Genomic DNA, 16821 nt, shown 5'->3' with positions numbered 1-16821 from the left:
TTACTCAGGCCTCCATGGAGTCAAAAGAATGTCTTGATCTTCTGAAAACAAGGTGACCAAATCTGGGCAAAACAGTCCATTTGTGGATTAATCAAAGCCACATACAATAAACAAGAATCTCCCTACTTCTACAAGTCAGTGTCCTCTGCATCATTCCCAGAAGCCTTTGTGTTGTCTTCACAATTTTGGCTATGTGTTCCCTAAATTTCAGAGCCTTATCCACTATCACCCCCAGATCTCTTATTTCCTCCACCTCCGACAATATATCCTCACCAAGCTTAAATTCTGCATCCCATTTTTGTCTTCCAAATTTTAAAACCTTACATAAACAGCAATGGCCCTAAAACAGACCCCTGAGGCACACCACTAGTAACTTTCCTTTTCCTGGATATGGCTCCCCCATATACAACTTGTTGATACCTATCAGATAGCCACTCTCCAATCCAATGCCCCAATCTAATATCCAGTGGTGAATTCTCCATGCTTGCTATGCTTGTTGTGCAAGCTCATTAATTGAGAAAGAAGTAATATTTATTTGTCAATAAATGCATGCATTTATAAGCATTCCATTTAGGATTTTATCTGTGTAGACAGAAGACATTTTAAGCTTGTGCAGCAATAATTGAGCTTTGCATTGTGTATCGAAGGCTGAGGCTAGTCAAGCTACCTTGGCTTGCTCGGTTGTGGGAGCATCCAGGTCCTCGCTTCAGCACTGTGGCGATGACCAAAGAAAAAACACTGAGCAGAAATGGCCATGCATGCACATAGCCATTTCCGCTCCTCCACATCATTTTACCCTGTTACTTAAACATGGGCCATATGCAGTTGAAGTAGCTCTAGCCAGTGAGCTTCAGCCAGCCTTTACAAGTGTGCGTGTTGCTTGGGAAATTTAAATTACAACCAACTTTTTATGACGATGTTATTGACCAGTTCATAAAAAAGAACCATAGGGTAGAATTTAAGTAGCTAAATTGAAAAAGATAGAGTATCATTTGTAAAATAAATGTTGTATTTGTATGATTAACTGTGCATAAATTTCTAAATACAGGTAACCCTCGTTTAACGTGGTACAATAAACACGGTTTCGATATAACGTGGTCTAAAATTGTAGTAGCCCTTTATCTTTTCATATGTTTTTCACCGCACGACTTAAAATTCAAATTTTATCTTCATTAAATTTGTGTTCTGCCTGTATCCTGCATGTAATTATAACTAGCGAATTTATATTAGGGGAAATACCATTTAGCCCACATGTATCTCAATTGTTTACTGTATAAAACATTTATTGTTTCTCATTTCTGCCAGGAAAGTACATTAAAAATCATAAGTGTGTTCATCTCAAGCTGAGTGCTTTATTTTCTAGTGAGTTACATACAATATGTAATGCTTGTTTTTATGTGTAAAAAATTATTTTTATAGTAATATCCACAAACTGCAATGAAAGGGGAAAACCAACATTGAAAACAAAATTAATTTCTCTCAAAGAAAAATATTCAAAATCTTGGATCGGTTGAAAAATGGAGAAAAACAAGGAGTTTTTGCAGAGACTTTGAATTTAAATAAATCGACAATTCGAACAATCAAACAAAATGAACATAAAATCCGAGAAAGTGTTTATTGCTGGGTCAACGATAAGTGCAAAGCGCGTTGCTCGTGTATACACAATATTCTTATGGAAAAATGGAGAAATCGCTAATGATTTCAATAGAAGATTGCACCTCAAAAGAAAATTCCTATGGATGGAAATCTTATTAAACAAAAAGCTCTCAAAATTTATTATAAACATTTATAGTGCAGACCAGATGTTCAATGCAGATGAATCTGGGTTATATTGGAAAAAAATGCAAAAATGCACCTATATTTCGAAAAATGAAAGATCAGCTCCTGGATTCAAAGTTTCCAAAGATAGAATTACTCTATTGTTTTGTAGTAATGCATCAGGTGATTACATGACAAAACCAGTGTTTATTAACCAATCCTCTAATCCTCGTGCTATGAAAGATTAAAATATGCACTATTTTATTTTGCCTAAAACATTTATGCATTATGTGCAATGAAGTTTAAGTACAATTTGTAATTTTTATACTTTTATATTATGTATTTGTTTCATAGTTTATATGTTTTCTTAACTTACATGAATTACCTGAATTAAATAAAAATATATTTTTGTTGGATATGTGATTGTTGTTTATATAATTTAAAAAAAAACGATTTTGGAACATAACCTAACTTTTTTTATGTGATCTGAGGCTCGCATAACGTGATTTATATAACGCAACATTTCTGGGGAACTTGACATCCGCATTATACGAGGGCTATATATAGTTTTAAATGGTCAGTAATTCATTATTCCACCTAATCAGACTTCAATCGCACCTCTCATTTCCTGAATGATAGCAAGAGCAAGCGTGAATTTCAAGACCAGCATTCGCTCCTGCTAATATCCAACCCCATCTGCTTTTGACTATCAACTTATCATGTGGTAATCAATCAAAAGCCTTTGTGAAATCTAAGTATATTGCTGTGTATCCTTCTTCTCTGTCTATGGAAGCATTCACCTTATTGTAAGGTGACTGCTTACTGTAAGGTGACTATTAAATATTCCTTCACGATTTCCCAAGCACTATTGATATCCTGGCCTTCCAATTCCGCCCTCCAAGGAATAGCCCAAGTTGATATCTAAGACTATTATAATCTTGTCTTACAATTCCACACACGTTCTCATTTCTTTGATATGCCTGCATGTCTATTCATCTTCCAAGTCAAAACCAGATGGTCACTCTCTCCAACTGGGGGGAGAGATGTCATCTCAGTTATTATCAGCTCTTCTGATGCTGTGACCAAAACTCTTGAACCTCTTGTTCCCTCTATTACATTGCCTAAGACTAGTGGCATAGCTAGGGGGGGGGGGTGCAGAGTGGGCGGTCCACCCTGGGCAGCACTTTGAACCTTTTTGAACTTTTGCAGTTAATTCTAAAATACAGTCTCGAGAACTCAGTTCCAAATACTGTATTGTAATACTACTGCGAATTTTCCTCACGATGGTGTAAGTGTTGCTAGTTGTGAGAGGAGTTTTTCTAAATAAAATTGATTAAGAATTACCTACATTACTATGAAATAGACTTCGCCAATGTCATCGATGATTTTGCTAACAGAAAACAAGAAAAATAACATTTTAGAATGTTGAAATTAAAGTTTTACTTCAAAAACAAACATAGTGTTTTAATTTATTTCCCTATACATCGTTTTGACTTTTTGTAGTATTTTTGATGTGCATTGAGAGGGCGGCAAAAGCTCTAGCTACACCACTGCCTAAGACATTTGTCCCTCAAGAATTCTAGAAATTCCATTCCCTTATTACTACATGCATTTTGCTCTTCCCAACTTATACTGCTGTAGTTAAAATCACCCATAAAATCATTCTTCTTGCACTTGCCAAGCTCAATTGCCTAAACATCTCCTGCTCCCCATCCTCTGTTCTCCTTGGCTTGTAGCTACATCCCACTAAATATCCTGTCTTGCCAACCTCTACTTCACACGATATGCTTTCAAAACCATTAGTGTCAATGCCTTCCAAATTCTCCACTTTTAGAGGACATAAGTCAACTTATCATAAGCAGTACTCCGACACCGCATTTTCCCTTCCTATTCTGCCGAAAAATGCTTTACCATGCTACATCTATTTCTGTTATTATATCTTCCATCAACCACATCTCCGAGATCCCAATAATCTTTGGCCAGGCTGATACTATCAGCGCCACCGATTCATCTCCTTTATTCTGGATACTCCTGGCATTAGTATTATTATTATTATTATTCAGGCCTCCAAGGAGTCAAAAGACTCATCGAGGGAGGTCCTTCCTAAGACATAAAGTCTGTCAAGACTCATCGAGGGGAGGTCCCCCCCTGAGAAACAAAAGTCTCTTTAAACTTACTGACCGTTCTCGCTCCCACCACTCCATCAGGCAATGCATTCCACGGCTCAACCACCCTCCATGCAAAGAAACCACTCCTCACCCTCTTGCAAACAGTTTCCTTTCGTAACTTCCAGGGATGGCCTCTTGTCATCACTCCTTCCCGCTGTTCAACCAAGCGAAAGAACTCCCCAGTGTCAAACCTGTAACCACCTATCAACAGTTTAAAAGTCTCAATCATATCACCTCTCCTTCTTCTATCCACCAAACTCTGCAGTCCACATTCTCTCAGCCGATCCTCATAACTATCCTTGTACAGTCCTGAAACCATCTTTGTCATCCGTCTTTGTATCCTTTCCACAGTTAATTTATCCCCTTCAAATCCTGGGGACCAAATCTGAGAACAATAGTCCAAGTGTGGTCTGATCAGAGACTTATACAACAGAAAGATAACCCTCTTATCTCTGCAGGTCAGTGTCCTTCTAATAATAGCAGCAATCCTCTGTGTTACCTTCACCACCTTTGCAATATGTCCCCTAAACTTCAGGTTTCTATCAATCATCAACCCCAGATCTCTTGTTTCCCCTACCTCCTCCAGTATATCTCCTCCCATAGAGTATGCAGCATCCCATCGATGTTTCCCAAACCTCAAGACCTTACATTTTGCTGCATTAAACTGACATCCCCATTCATTTGCCCATCTATCTAGCTTATTTAAATCCTCTTGCAGGGCTACCACATCTGCACTATTACTAATAATCCTTCCCAGCTTCGCATCATCCGCAAACAACTGAATATCCTCCCTGCAATCCACTGGCATAAAAAATATCCCCCTGCAACCCATTGGTATAAAGCATAAAAATGTCACTACTTCTATACCTTTCGTTATTTTAAGATTCAGCAGGACAGATTTGTTGTCAGTCAAATGAAACTCCCATGATGAGTCTGCTATCTCCACGGAGGGTGTAATAACAATAATAAAGGTTGTTTCTGCAAGTTTGATTTGCAGAAAGCATATGAATCGATTTCTCTATGTAATTATTAAAGCAGAGTAATATACTAATATATAAAACAGTATAAGAATATAAACAAATGTTTATATTTAGCTGTTCAACCTTCTGTGTGAAATTTTGAAAAGATGACTGAACAGTGGCGTCTTTCTTCTCTTTATAAAGCTCAGAAATCAGGCTAAAAAACACTCATATATTTCTCTCTTAGCTTTTGAAACCCTGAGGCATTTAGATCAATCCTCTGTTTGCTTTATCTACTATTCATATTGATGTTAAAAGAGTCTACTGACATTATCCGGAAATTTTCATCATGAATAAGTGTTATGTTACAGAATTATGTTATTGAAGTGTTAAGGTCTTGCTATGTGCCCATAGCAAGAGCCTCTTATGGTAAACACGTTTCTAATGCCTGCTGCAACACAAAAATCAACTTCAAAAACTTCTAAATATGCAGCAGGACAGTTGGTACAGAATCTTTTAAAAGATGATTATCAAATAAGTACCAGATAATTTTTTTTCTTTATAATTTTCATCTCTAGATCAAATGGTGTGAGGAACCTTTACCTGATCTCTTTTGACTAAAAGTGAGTTGGCTGGTGTCATATGGAGATAGAGGATTTTTTCACCTGGAAACTTGGATTTTTCATTCCTCAGAACAGGTAAACCAGCCCTGTGAACACACATGGATCTACAGCCATAAGACACTCTGATTTCTTCACCATGCAGGATTTTGGTTTTGAAAGCCTGCACGGTGAAGTGTAGGTCTATGTGTGAGCGTAAATTAGGATAGGAATTAGGATAGATCAAGTTTGCTGCAATTATGCATGAATTCACTTTTTCCGCTTCTGTTCCTCTTTTCCAGTCATGATTGTGCTTTACCCTAGTGCACACAAACACAAAAAATTATGAAAGTGTGTATGAATACGAATACACAGCATGTCCATGTTCAATAGTAAGAAAGGTGCATGCATCCATGCACTATATAGGTTGCCTGCCGTGAGGATAAGATAATTGCTGTTAGGTGGCATGAGTAACATTAACGTTTTACCATAAGTAAAATTTTTATAACTAATATTTTCATAGCCTTTTCAGGATAATTTGTGTAAGTATGAATTTACATAAGTCAGTGACTTCCTGCATGCCCAACTCATACAGTTAACACATATGATACAGATATAGCTATACTAAACAGAAAAATATTCTGGCATTCTTTTAAAAGTATACAAATATATGCTTATATCAATTCTATGCTGGATTATACAGGGCTCTTTCACACATACAGGGCCAGATTTAAAGTTATTGTGGCTCCTGAGCTATAACTTTTAAGAGGTCCACCCCCCCCCTTTATTGAGTAAATTTTCGGTTTCTCTACTGAGGTCCTAATCTATTGCTTGTCTAGCTTATGCATAGATCTGACCTTGTCAGATGTATGCAAAATGCTCTACTCTCCTACAAAGATTTCACAAAATAAAAAAGAAGGTTAAACTAACTTACGTTCACGATGTTTGTAGTAATGAGTAATATCTTCTCTTTCAAACTTTCCTACGGCTTTTGTACTTATCATTTCACCAATACTGTTTAAAAATTAATATACAACAGATAATTATTCATATTTTAAATTAGAGTTAGGTATTTTCATATGAAAGTAAATAGACCAAAATGATTTTATGTCACATGCATAAAAAAACAGTAAAATATTAACAGTGTTCCTAAAAAATGTTAATGGTTTTTCTCCCTTTCAGAAGTCATGAGCATCATATTTTTTTAAACGATCTACTCAAGATATATTAATGAAATATTTAAGCAAAATAGGCTGCCTGATTTAATTTGAGTTTCATTCATTGTCACACTAAAAAGTCACAGAACATCTTTTCAAGTTTTGGTGAATATAATTAATATATGCATACCTAGCACACCCTATTTGAGGGTGTGCCATGTAAGCAACTACTATGTTTATTACAAAACAGTGCACAGGAGTCTACATAAAGTTTTTTATTAATATAAACCTATCAATCTCTGCATCAAGGCATCACTGCAACACACACCATACACACACACACACAGTGTTGAAACAAGTAATGGGACAGCAGTGTATTTCAAGGCAACTTAATAGGGTGTAGATTGCACCAGGCTGTACTGAGCCAGGTATTTTGAATAATTCTTCCTTGAACACAACCACAAACATACACTTATCTAATGTTCCATTTGATCTCCAACGTGTTCTCCTGGCAGACTTCAGGAGTCTGAACAAACCTGTGTAGTCTAGATGTGACAGTGGTTTCTCTGTCATTCTTTGACTATTACAGCCGAAGACTGGAAAATAATCGAAGCATTTGAAAGTTACTGTTGGTACTATGGTACTATGCTATTAAAAGTAAACTGGAAATGAGGAGAAAAAAACTAATGACAAAATATGATATGAAATAAAAGTCAAGCACAGCAGGAAGGAGTGAAGACAAGAGGCCATCCCTGTAAGTTACGAAAGGATAATGTTTGCAAGAGGGTGAGGAGTGGTATCTTTGCATGGAGGGTGGTTGAACCATGGAATGCATTGCCTGATGGAGTGGTGAGAGCGAGAACGGTCAATGAATTTAAGGAGTGGTATGATAAACTTTGTGTTTCTCAGGGGAGGGGACCTCCCCCTCGATGAGTCTTGATAGACTTTGTGTTTCTTAGGAAGGACCTTCCACGATCAGTCTTTTGACTCCATGGAGGCCTGAATAATAATAATAATAATGAAAATATCAAGGAAACATACTGAGCAAAACAGGATGACCAAGATATACCTTATTTGAGAATATGCTTTTATTAATTGAAAGAAGTTATGAGAAAAGCCACTATGAAGTCTCATCTTTATAAGATACCTGTAGCATAACTGTAAAACAACAAAATTACATAACCACAGTAATAAACTTTAATGAAAGTATAAATATTTCATACTGAAAATAACAGTACATCATATGTTATATGTAATATGTCATATGTTATATGCATCATATGTTATATGTGTCTGTTATATGTATTCCTTCGACTACATAAATGATTTGTGGATGTTTAGTGCGGATGGAAGAAGGGTGTGTGCGAAATGTGACCTGAACGAGGAATTGATGAATGCGAATATGAAGTTGATGACAGAAAGTGCTAGTACCGATTGTGTCGTGAGTGCACGTTTGAAAGAGGATGGCGAGAAAGACAGGCGAAAAAATGTTAAAAAATCAGGAAAAAAGAAAAAGAGCGATTTGACAACCGTAACGGATGTTAAAATAGACGAAAGTGAGGCGGAAAGAAACGAAATTGAGAGACCGAATGAAACTAGAAATGGCGTGGTGCAGAAATCGCAAGCAAAAAAAATTGAAAGAATGAATGATAGCGAAAAAAGAATGACTGATGGCGAAAGTTGGACGCATGTTGGAACGAAAGTACTGAACCAAAGAAAGATGAATGACAGTAAAAGTGAGAAGAATGATAGCGAAAGTTGGACGCATGTTAGTTCGAAAGTACGGAAACAAAGAAAGATATGTGAGAGTGAAAGTGAGAAGAATGATAGTGAAAGTTGGACGTATGTTGGACCGAAAGTACGGAAACAAAGAAGGATGAATGAGAGGGAAAGTGAGAAGAGGGGGTCGAGAGTTAGAAAGTTAGAAAGATTTAATGATAGAGTGAATGTGTCGCGAGGTTCAGAAGGTGAATTGGATTGGATGAAGCAAGAAATGAAATGGATGCGGAATGAAATTAAGAGAATTCAGGTCAAAACTATTAAAATAAATCATGATGGCATGAAAGAGATAACAAAAGATGAGCGAGTGGCGTTGTATGGTGACTCCATTATTAAAGGTGTGCTAGAGGATAAAATACACAAGGTATGTTTTCCAGGCGGTAAAATGAGTAGAGTGATTGAGGCATTGAATATGAGGCGGGAACGAGCAAAAGAGTTAATTGTATTGATTGGTACGAATGATTTGAGAGAGAACAAAGAGCATGTCAAAATGAATGTCAGGAGACTGCTTGGAAAGATAAAGGAGAATAGTGTGACAGGAAGGGTGGTCAGTGTGTTGCCTAGGTATGATTGTGGTGAAATGAGGCGGAGAGCAAGGATTATGAATGATATTCTGGCTGAAATGTGTGAGGAGATGGGAGTACAGTTTGTTAATGTGTGGAATGAGTTTGAGGGACGAAGTGAGCTGTATGGGAGCGATGGACTGCATTTGAGTGGTTATGGTGTGAGTCGCTTGGAGAGACTGCTGCTGGAAGGTAGAGAGGTGAATAGAGAGAATGAATCAGATCGAGAGGGGAGTGATGTGGAAGAGCAGGAGAGTAAGACAGGAGAGATTGAAGGAGTGGAAATGAATGTGGAAGTGAGTGGTATGAGTATAGAAAATGAGAGGATGGGTGTGCAAGAGGAGCAGGGAAACGGGGAGGCTCAGGGTGGACAGGGATACACAGCGTGAGAAAGGTGGATGCTCCAAGAGGAGGTGAGAGAATGTGTAGGCAGGAAAGTAATGGGATGATCAGGGATCAAAAGGAAACAGATGGAATTGCAAAGGGTTCTAAAATGAAGAAGCAGAAAGGGAAATGGCCCCAGTCCAGCATGGAGAGATCACATCGAGTGAGTGGTATCAGTGGAACTAGCTGTAGATCCAGAAATGAGTTGTTGTGTTTGTATACCAATGCTAGAAGTATAAGAAATAAGGTGGATGAAATGGTTGCACTAATTGCGTCTGTGCACCCAGAGATTGTCGGAATAAGTGAGACATGGTTAGATGAGGATGACATCCTGACAGGAATAGAGATGGAAAGGTATGATGTGTTTCGTGAGGATAGAAGGGGTAAAAAGGGAGGGGGAGTGCTATTGATGATAGAGAAAGAGTTATGTCCATACAAGGTAGAGATGCAAGAGGGAAATGGGGCCAGTGGTTTTGAGGCAGTATGGTGTGAGATAGAGGTGAATAAAATCAAATACTTGGTGGGATGTTGTTATAGACCTGGTAATGTGGATGGTGGTGATAGTGAAATGTATAGTCAAATAAGCCAAGCAAATAAGAAAAGGGTGATCATTATGGGTGATTTTAATTATGGCAATATAGACTGGAATGAAGAGATAGCAACTGGAAGTAAAGAAAATGAGTTTCTTGAGTTTTTGAGGGATAACTACCTCAGACAGTATGTAACAGAGGGCACAAGAGGATTAAGGGTCTTGGATTTGGTCATCTCATCGGAGGATGTAATTATCAATGAAGTATCAAATCATCCACCAATTGGTGAAAGTGACCATGAGGTGATTACTTGGGTGGTTGCCAGCAGTGCAAGGACCCCTGTGAAAAAAGGGTATATGTGGAACTACAAGGGGGGGTGATTATGAAGAGCTCAGGAGACAGCTTGCAGGTGTAGCATGGAATGAGGAGTTAGCTGGAAAAGAGATCAATGCAGCTTGGGGGATTTTCAAAAAATATTTAGTGGATGCAATGTCTAAATGTATACCACGGGTGAGAAGGTTAAATAAGTTAGGTGTGAGATGGATGAATAAAGAGATTAAGCATGCAATACAGAGAAAAAGGGCATTGTGGAGGCAGCATAAGAGAAGTGGAAGTAACCAATTTCATGAGTTATACAAAGACCAGGCAAGGAGAGTGACTTGGTTGGTGAGAGTAGCTAAAGAGAGGTATGAACAGCAGTTAGCTAATGAAACTAAAAAGAATCCTAGGGAGTTCTTTCGATATGTAGCCAGCAAAAGAAAGAATGATTATGGAAGGATGACATTGATTGGAGGAAATGGTATAAAGACAGCTGTTGCAGAATGTGTGGTGGAGATACTAAATGAGCAGTTCATAAAGATCTTTCAATCTTGTGAATGTGACTTCATGGAGAGATTAAGAGCAGTTGATGATGGGGAGGAGAGACTGACTGTAAGTGAGCAAGAGGTGTTTGGGGAGTTGAGTAAACTAGATGTAAATAAGGCTGTGGGACTTGATAATATATCACCGCGTATTCTGAAGGAATGTGTCAGAGAGTTGACACCTGCCTTGACATATTTTTTTAATACGAGTCTTGCACTTGGTCAAGTCCCTAAAGAGTGGAAGGAGGGCAAGATTGTGCCACTTCATAAAGGAGGTGATCGAACTCAAGCATCAAACTATAGGCCTATCTGTGTGTCAGGTGTTGTGGTTAAGTTGTTGGAGAGGCTTGTGAGAACTAGGATCCAGAGTTGGGTTGACAACAATAGTATAATCTTTGATGGACAGCATGGATTTGCTAAAGGGAGGTCGTGTTTTAGTAATCTACTTACTTATTACAATAAAGTGACTGCTTCCTTGGACAGAGGAGAAGGATACACAGTAATATACTTGGATTTTGCAAAAGCTTTTGATAGAGTACCTCATGATAAGTTGACAGTCAAACTAGAGCAGATGGGGTTGGATATTAGATTAGTGCATTGGATTGGAGACTGGCTATCTGATAGGTATCAACAAGTTGTGTATGGGGGTGCAATATCCAGGAAAAGGAAAGTCACTAGTGGAGTGCCTCAGGGATCTGTTTTAGGGCCATTACTATTTAACTTGTATATTAATGATATTGGCGAAGATTTGGATGGAGATATTCAGTTGTTTGCAGATGATGCAAAGTTGGGACGAACCATAAAGAGTAGTGAAGATGTTGTGGCCTTGCAAGAAGACTTGAATAAATTGAGTGCTTGGGCAAGCAAATGGGGATGTGAGTTCAATGTTGCAAAATGTAAGGTTTTAAAATTTGGAAAACAAAGATGGGATGCAGAATTTATGCTTGGTGAGAATATATTGTTGGAAGTAGAGGAAATAAGAGATCTGGGAGTGATAGTGGATAAGGATCTAAAATTTAGGGGACACATCGCCAAAATCGTGAAGACAACACAAAGACTTCTGGGAATGATGAGGAGGACACTGACGTGTAGAAGTAGGGAGATTCTTGTTCCATTGTATAAGGCTTTGATTAGGCCACACATGGACTATTGTGCCCAGATTTGGTCACCTGGTTTTCAGAAGGATGAAGAGATGTTGGAAAGGGTCCAAAGGCGACTGACTAAGGTAGTTTCTGACTTCTGGAATGTTGAGTATGAGGAAAGATTGAAAAGATGTAATTTGCAGAGTCTAGTGGAGAAAAGGAAGAGGGGAGATATGATAGAGACCTACAAGTTGGTAAGGGGTTGTTATAGGATCAATGGTGGAGAAGTTCTACAGAGAATAGTGGGAGATCAGGGGAGAACCAGAGGTCATACCTGGAAACTGTATAAAGAAGGTGTGAGTAGGGGAGTGAGAGGCAGGTTTTTTTCGTGCAGAGTTGTGAATGATTGGAATGCCTTGCCTGAGAGTGTGGTGTCTGCAAGGAGTTTGAATGTGTTTAAGACCCGGTATGATGAGATGTGTGTGTGAGATAAAAGGACCTCCTAGATGAGTCTTTGACTCCATGAGGTCTTGTTTAATAATAATAATAATAATAATAATATGTAAACAACAAGCAGATCAAAGAACAGGGATAGAAGGTACATATGGTCTGACCACAGTTGAAAGAACCTTAGCTAGAATAGTGCCAAGAAGAGTCAATTCATGTTGAAGGAGAGAAAGGAATAAGGTGATGTATGAATATGTCATCAACACACAAAATCACATGCTTTATACTTAAAATTTTCCAACTGTTATACAAGCAAAGTAGGCACTAGTTTTTAAACTAGAATATTCATAAAAGAAAAGTTAATTTTCTGAGATATAATAATAAACACTCATCCCACGAAATGCATTGATTACTCTATTATTGGAATGGATTCACCTTCTGCCACATGCAGAAGCAACGAGGGGGGGGGGTCTCGTATCTGTAGTTGAACTATGTAACAATCAGTTTACCAATTAAAAACAGTTGCTGTGCGTTAGAAATTTGCATTGATCTGACCTGAATTAGAATGATTCTCTCTCTCTCTTTCTCTCCCTCTCCTTTTTTTGGAGAGGGGGAGAAAGAGAGAGAGAGATTCTCATTTTATGTCTTATTCTTCCTACCATGGTTTTTAGGCAAAGTGGCCTGTTCCAGTCTCATGCTGTCGTTTTCTCGGTCTTCCACTCTTCTTTTTCCATTTATTTTATATGATTATTATTACTGTATAGGCACCTCTGTGGAGTCCAAAGACTCATTGCGGGAAATCCAAACTATCCACACAATCCATAACTCTTCTTGAATCCATTAACAGACAAAGCATTCACAATTGACTCTGGCAACCCATTCCACTCATTCACAACTCTCCAAGCAAAAAATCTAGTCCTCATATCCTTACTAACCACACCTTTATTCAACTTCCAGGGATGACATCTTGTCCTGCTCCCTCTAGTTAAGTGCTGAAACACTTCCCCTTTTTAAGCAACGTAAACATTTCTATCATATCTCCTCTCTTTCTCCTATCATCAAACTTCTGCAATCCACACATTCTCAATCTATCCTCATAGGGAACATTCCATAAATTGCTCACCATCTTCGTCGCTTGTCTCTGAATCTCCTCCACTGCTTCTTCATCCCCAAGAAACCAGAGCCGAGCACAGTATTTCGGATGTGGATGCAGCCTTATAAATTGGTATGAGAACTTCCTTATCTCTATTTGTTAGTGTATTCCTCAATAGCTAAGTAATCTTATGAACTACTTTAGCAACATTTACTCTAAACTTTAAGTCTCTGTCTACCACCCCCCACCCTAAACTTCTAGCTTCATCTATTTCCTAGAGTTTCCTAAATGTGGTACACAGCTTGTAATCTATTTATCCCAAAATGCATAACTTTACATTTCACCACATTAAACTGCTACCCCATTAATTTTTGCCCATACTGACAGTCTATTTAAATCGTGCTGCAAGCTCTCCACATTGTCTGATTAACTATTATTCTACCTAATTTTGCATCATCAGCAAACAACTGAATATCATTTATGCACATGCACAAATTAAGCAGTAGTTGTCCTAGCATGGAACCCTGCAGCATACCCCTAGTCATCTGTTTTCACCTTGATTGTGCCTCTCCATATACCACTTTTCGACATCTTCCCAGCAGCCACCCTCTTAACATGTTTGCTGTCACGTTCCTCAGGCAAAGTTTGTTACCACATGCCAAGCACTTTCACTTCTATAAGGTCAGTACAAGTTATCTCGTAGCTGGCTTATCAGACAGAATTTTGTTTCATACGCCAACTATGAGTAATCCTGTATCACCCCCATCTATGTCTTACATGCGCTGACGACTGTGTAACTTGATTTCAGAGTCAGTGACGTTCAGCAATCAGTGCAGTAAGTTTATTGCATCTAGTCTTACAATTATTTAAAATTATCTAAATAAAAAGTTTATTGCGTCTAGTCTTACAATTATTTAAAATTATCTAAATAAAAACCTTCAATGACGCCATGGTCAGTAAAAAAACTTCTGCAATCCATAATGAAAAATTAGAAGCTTATGCTAATATGAGTGATGATGAATGGAATGAATTATTTGGTTCCGATTCCGAAGATGATTATAATCCTACAGACGACTCAGATGATGATATATCATATATAAATATATGTATATGTTAAAAAAATTTCAAAAATTTGTTTTATTTGAATTAATAAATACACACTTTATAAAACAATACCTCTTATAATATACTATACTTTTGCTGAAAATATTTTCCTTCTACCAAACTCCTAGACGTGCTCTCCGCGTTATTCACAAGCCAAGGGTCCAAATTAATGTGCTTATACTACGGGTTAACTCGTGCTTGGCATAGGAGGTCAGTAATCGACATATGAGTATATTCGTAGTTGGCTCGTGAGGCTCATATACCAACTACGAGTATACTCATAGTTGGTAGCGAACGTGTTAATAACCAGTGTTATAACACATTTGTTCTAATGTGTGTAACAGAGTTCCTATCATGTGGTATTCTGTCAAATGCCATTGCAAATTCCAGCAGAATCATCATGTAGCCATTTCCTTTATCCAACTCAGCTGTTACTCTATTATAAAAAGTAAGTAAATTACTAAGACATGGCCAACCCTTCACAAAACCAAGTTTCCCCTCATATAGTATCATATTGTTATCTACCCATTCTTGAAGTCTCTTTCTGGCTAATTTTTCCAGTAGTTTTACCACTACACCTGAGATACTGATCGGTCTATAATTGCTACTGCAGCTTATTCCCTTATGCAAGGGAATTTTCTGCCCTTTTTCCACTCCCTTGGAACTCTACAGAGCTGAGGCTTAAATTAAAGACCCTAGTCAGAGACATTGTCAGTTCCCTTGTACATTCTTGCAAATCCTGAGCTGATATCCCATCTAATCCCATAGCTGTATTTACATTGAGATTCTGTAATAGCCTAAGAACCTCAAATTCAATCACCTGTCTTCCCACATCAGTGTTTATCATATATGTTACAGCAGTAACCTCACTTGGATGACATATCCTTGCAAAGTGGTCACTTAGTAACTCAACTATTTCATCTGCTTCTGTCACCTTGTGACCATCATCACTCAATATGGTTAATCTTCCATAGTCATTCATCCTTTTACTTGCCACATAATGAAAGAACTCTTCAGGGTTTCCTTTGGCCTACTCAGTTAGATTCTTTAGAACTTTCAAAATAGTAATCTGATTTTGCCTTCCTTATCATGCTGGTTATCTTTCTTGCCTGAAATTTGCACTCTTCATGAGTCTGCTGGTACCTTTCTTCTTATATACCCTCCACAGCATTTTCTTCTTCTGCACTTCATGCTTATTAGGACAGGAATTGGTGGCACTGATAGCATCAGCCTGGCCAAAGATTATTGGGATCACTGAGACGTGGTTGACAGAAGAGGATATAATAACAGGAATAGAAGTAACAGGGTACAGCATTTTTCAGCAGGATAGGAAGGAAAAGCATGGTGGTGGAGTACTGCTTATGATAAGTGACGACTTATGTCCTCTAAGAGTGGAGGCTTTGGAAGGCAATGACACTAATAATTTTGAAAGCATATGGTGTGAGGTAAAGATAGGCAAGACGGGATATTTAGTGGGGTGTTGCCAGGGGTGCGCCGCCCATATGTGCAATGCACACAAGCACCAAAGAGGAGGAAATACTAAAAAAAAAAAAAAACGTTTTTTTAAAGTCATTTTTTTTTTATTGGAGGAGGTGGGATAGGGGCGCCAACTAAAGTTTTGCACACAGGCACCGGACACTACTGGCATGCTACTGGGTATAGGGGTGCCAACTAAAGTTTTGCACACAGGTGCCAGACAGTACTGGTGCACCCCTGGGTGTTACTACAAACCAAGGAGCACAGAGTGTGGGGACCAGGAGATGTTTAGGCAGTTGAGCTGCTTGGCAAGTGCAAGAAGAATGATTGTTATGGGAGATTTTAACTACAGCAGTATAAATTGGGGAGAGGAAGACGCATGCAGCAATAAGAGAATGGAATGTCTAGAATTCTTGAGGGACAAATGTCTTAGGCAACATGCAATACAGGGAACAAGAGGTTCATGAATTTCGGATTTTGTCATAGCATCAGAAGAGTTGATAATACCTGAGATGTCATCTCTCCCACCACTTGGAGAGAGTGACTATGTGGTTTTGACTTGGAAGATGAATAGACATGTAGGAGTATCAAAGAGAACGTATGTGGAATTATAAGGCAGGTGATTATAATAGTCTTAGACATCAACTTGGAGAAGTTTCATGGAGGGAGGAATTGGAAGGACAGTATATCATTAGTGATTGGTAAATTGTGAAGGAATATTTGTTAGCAGCAATAGCAAGCTGTATTCCATGAGTGAAGAAGAGGACACAATTTGGAGTAAAATGTATGACAACCAATATTAAACAAGAACTGCATGTGAAAAAGAAATATAAAGAGACAGGTGCATGAAGAGTATAAGACA

The 16821-nt window shown here is 38.2% G+C and overlaps 1 protein-coding gene across 1 annotated transcript in view; it reads right to left on the bottom strand.

Moving 5' to 3' along the window:
• LOC150096534 (annulin-like) overlaps positions 1-16821 on the bottom strand; it is a 250503-nt gene that overhangs the window by 109219 nt on the left and 124463 nt on the right. The window contains exon 11 of the mRNA XM_090408550.1: positions 6419-6498. Within this exon, the coding sequence (XP_090264676.1) occupies positions 6419-6498 (80 nt within the window). The remainder of the gene's footprint in view (positions 1-6418; positions 6499-16821) is intronic.

Source organism: Typopeltis vanoorti, chromosome 18, assembly GCF_054136105.1.
Source record: "Typopeltis vanoorti isolate ZY-2024b chromosome 18, IOZ_Tvanoo_1.0, whole genome shotgun sequence".
In the NCBI taxonomy this organism is placed as follows: Eukaryota; Metazoa; Arthropoda; class Arachnida; order Uropygi; family Thelyphonidae; genus Typopeltis; species Typopeltis vanoorti.
Note: the sequence above shows the minus strand (reverse complement) of the source record. Positions and strands in the feature narration are given on the sequence as shown.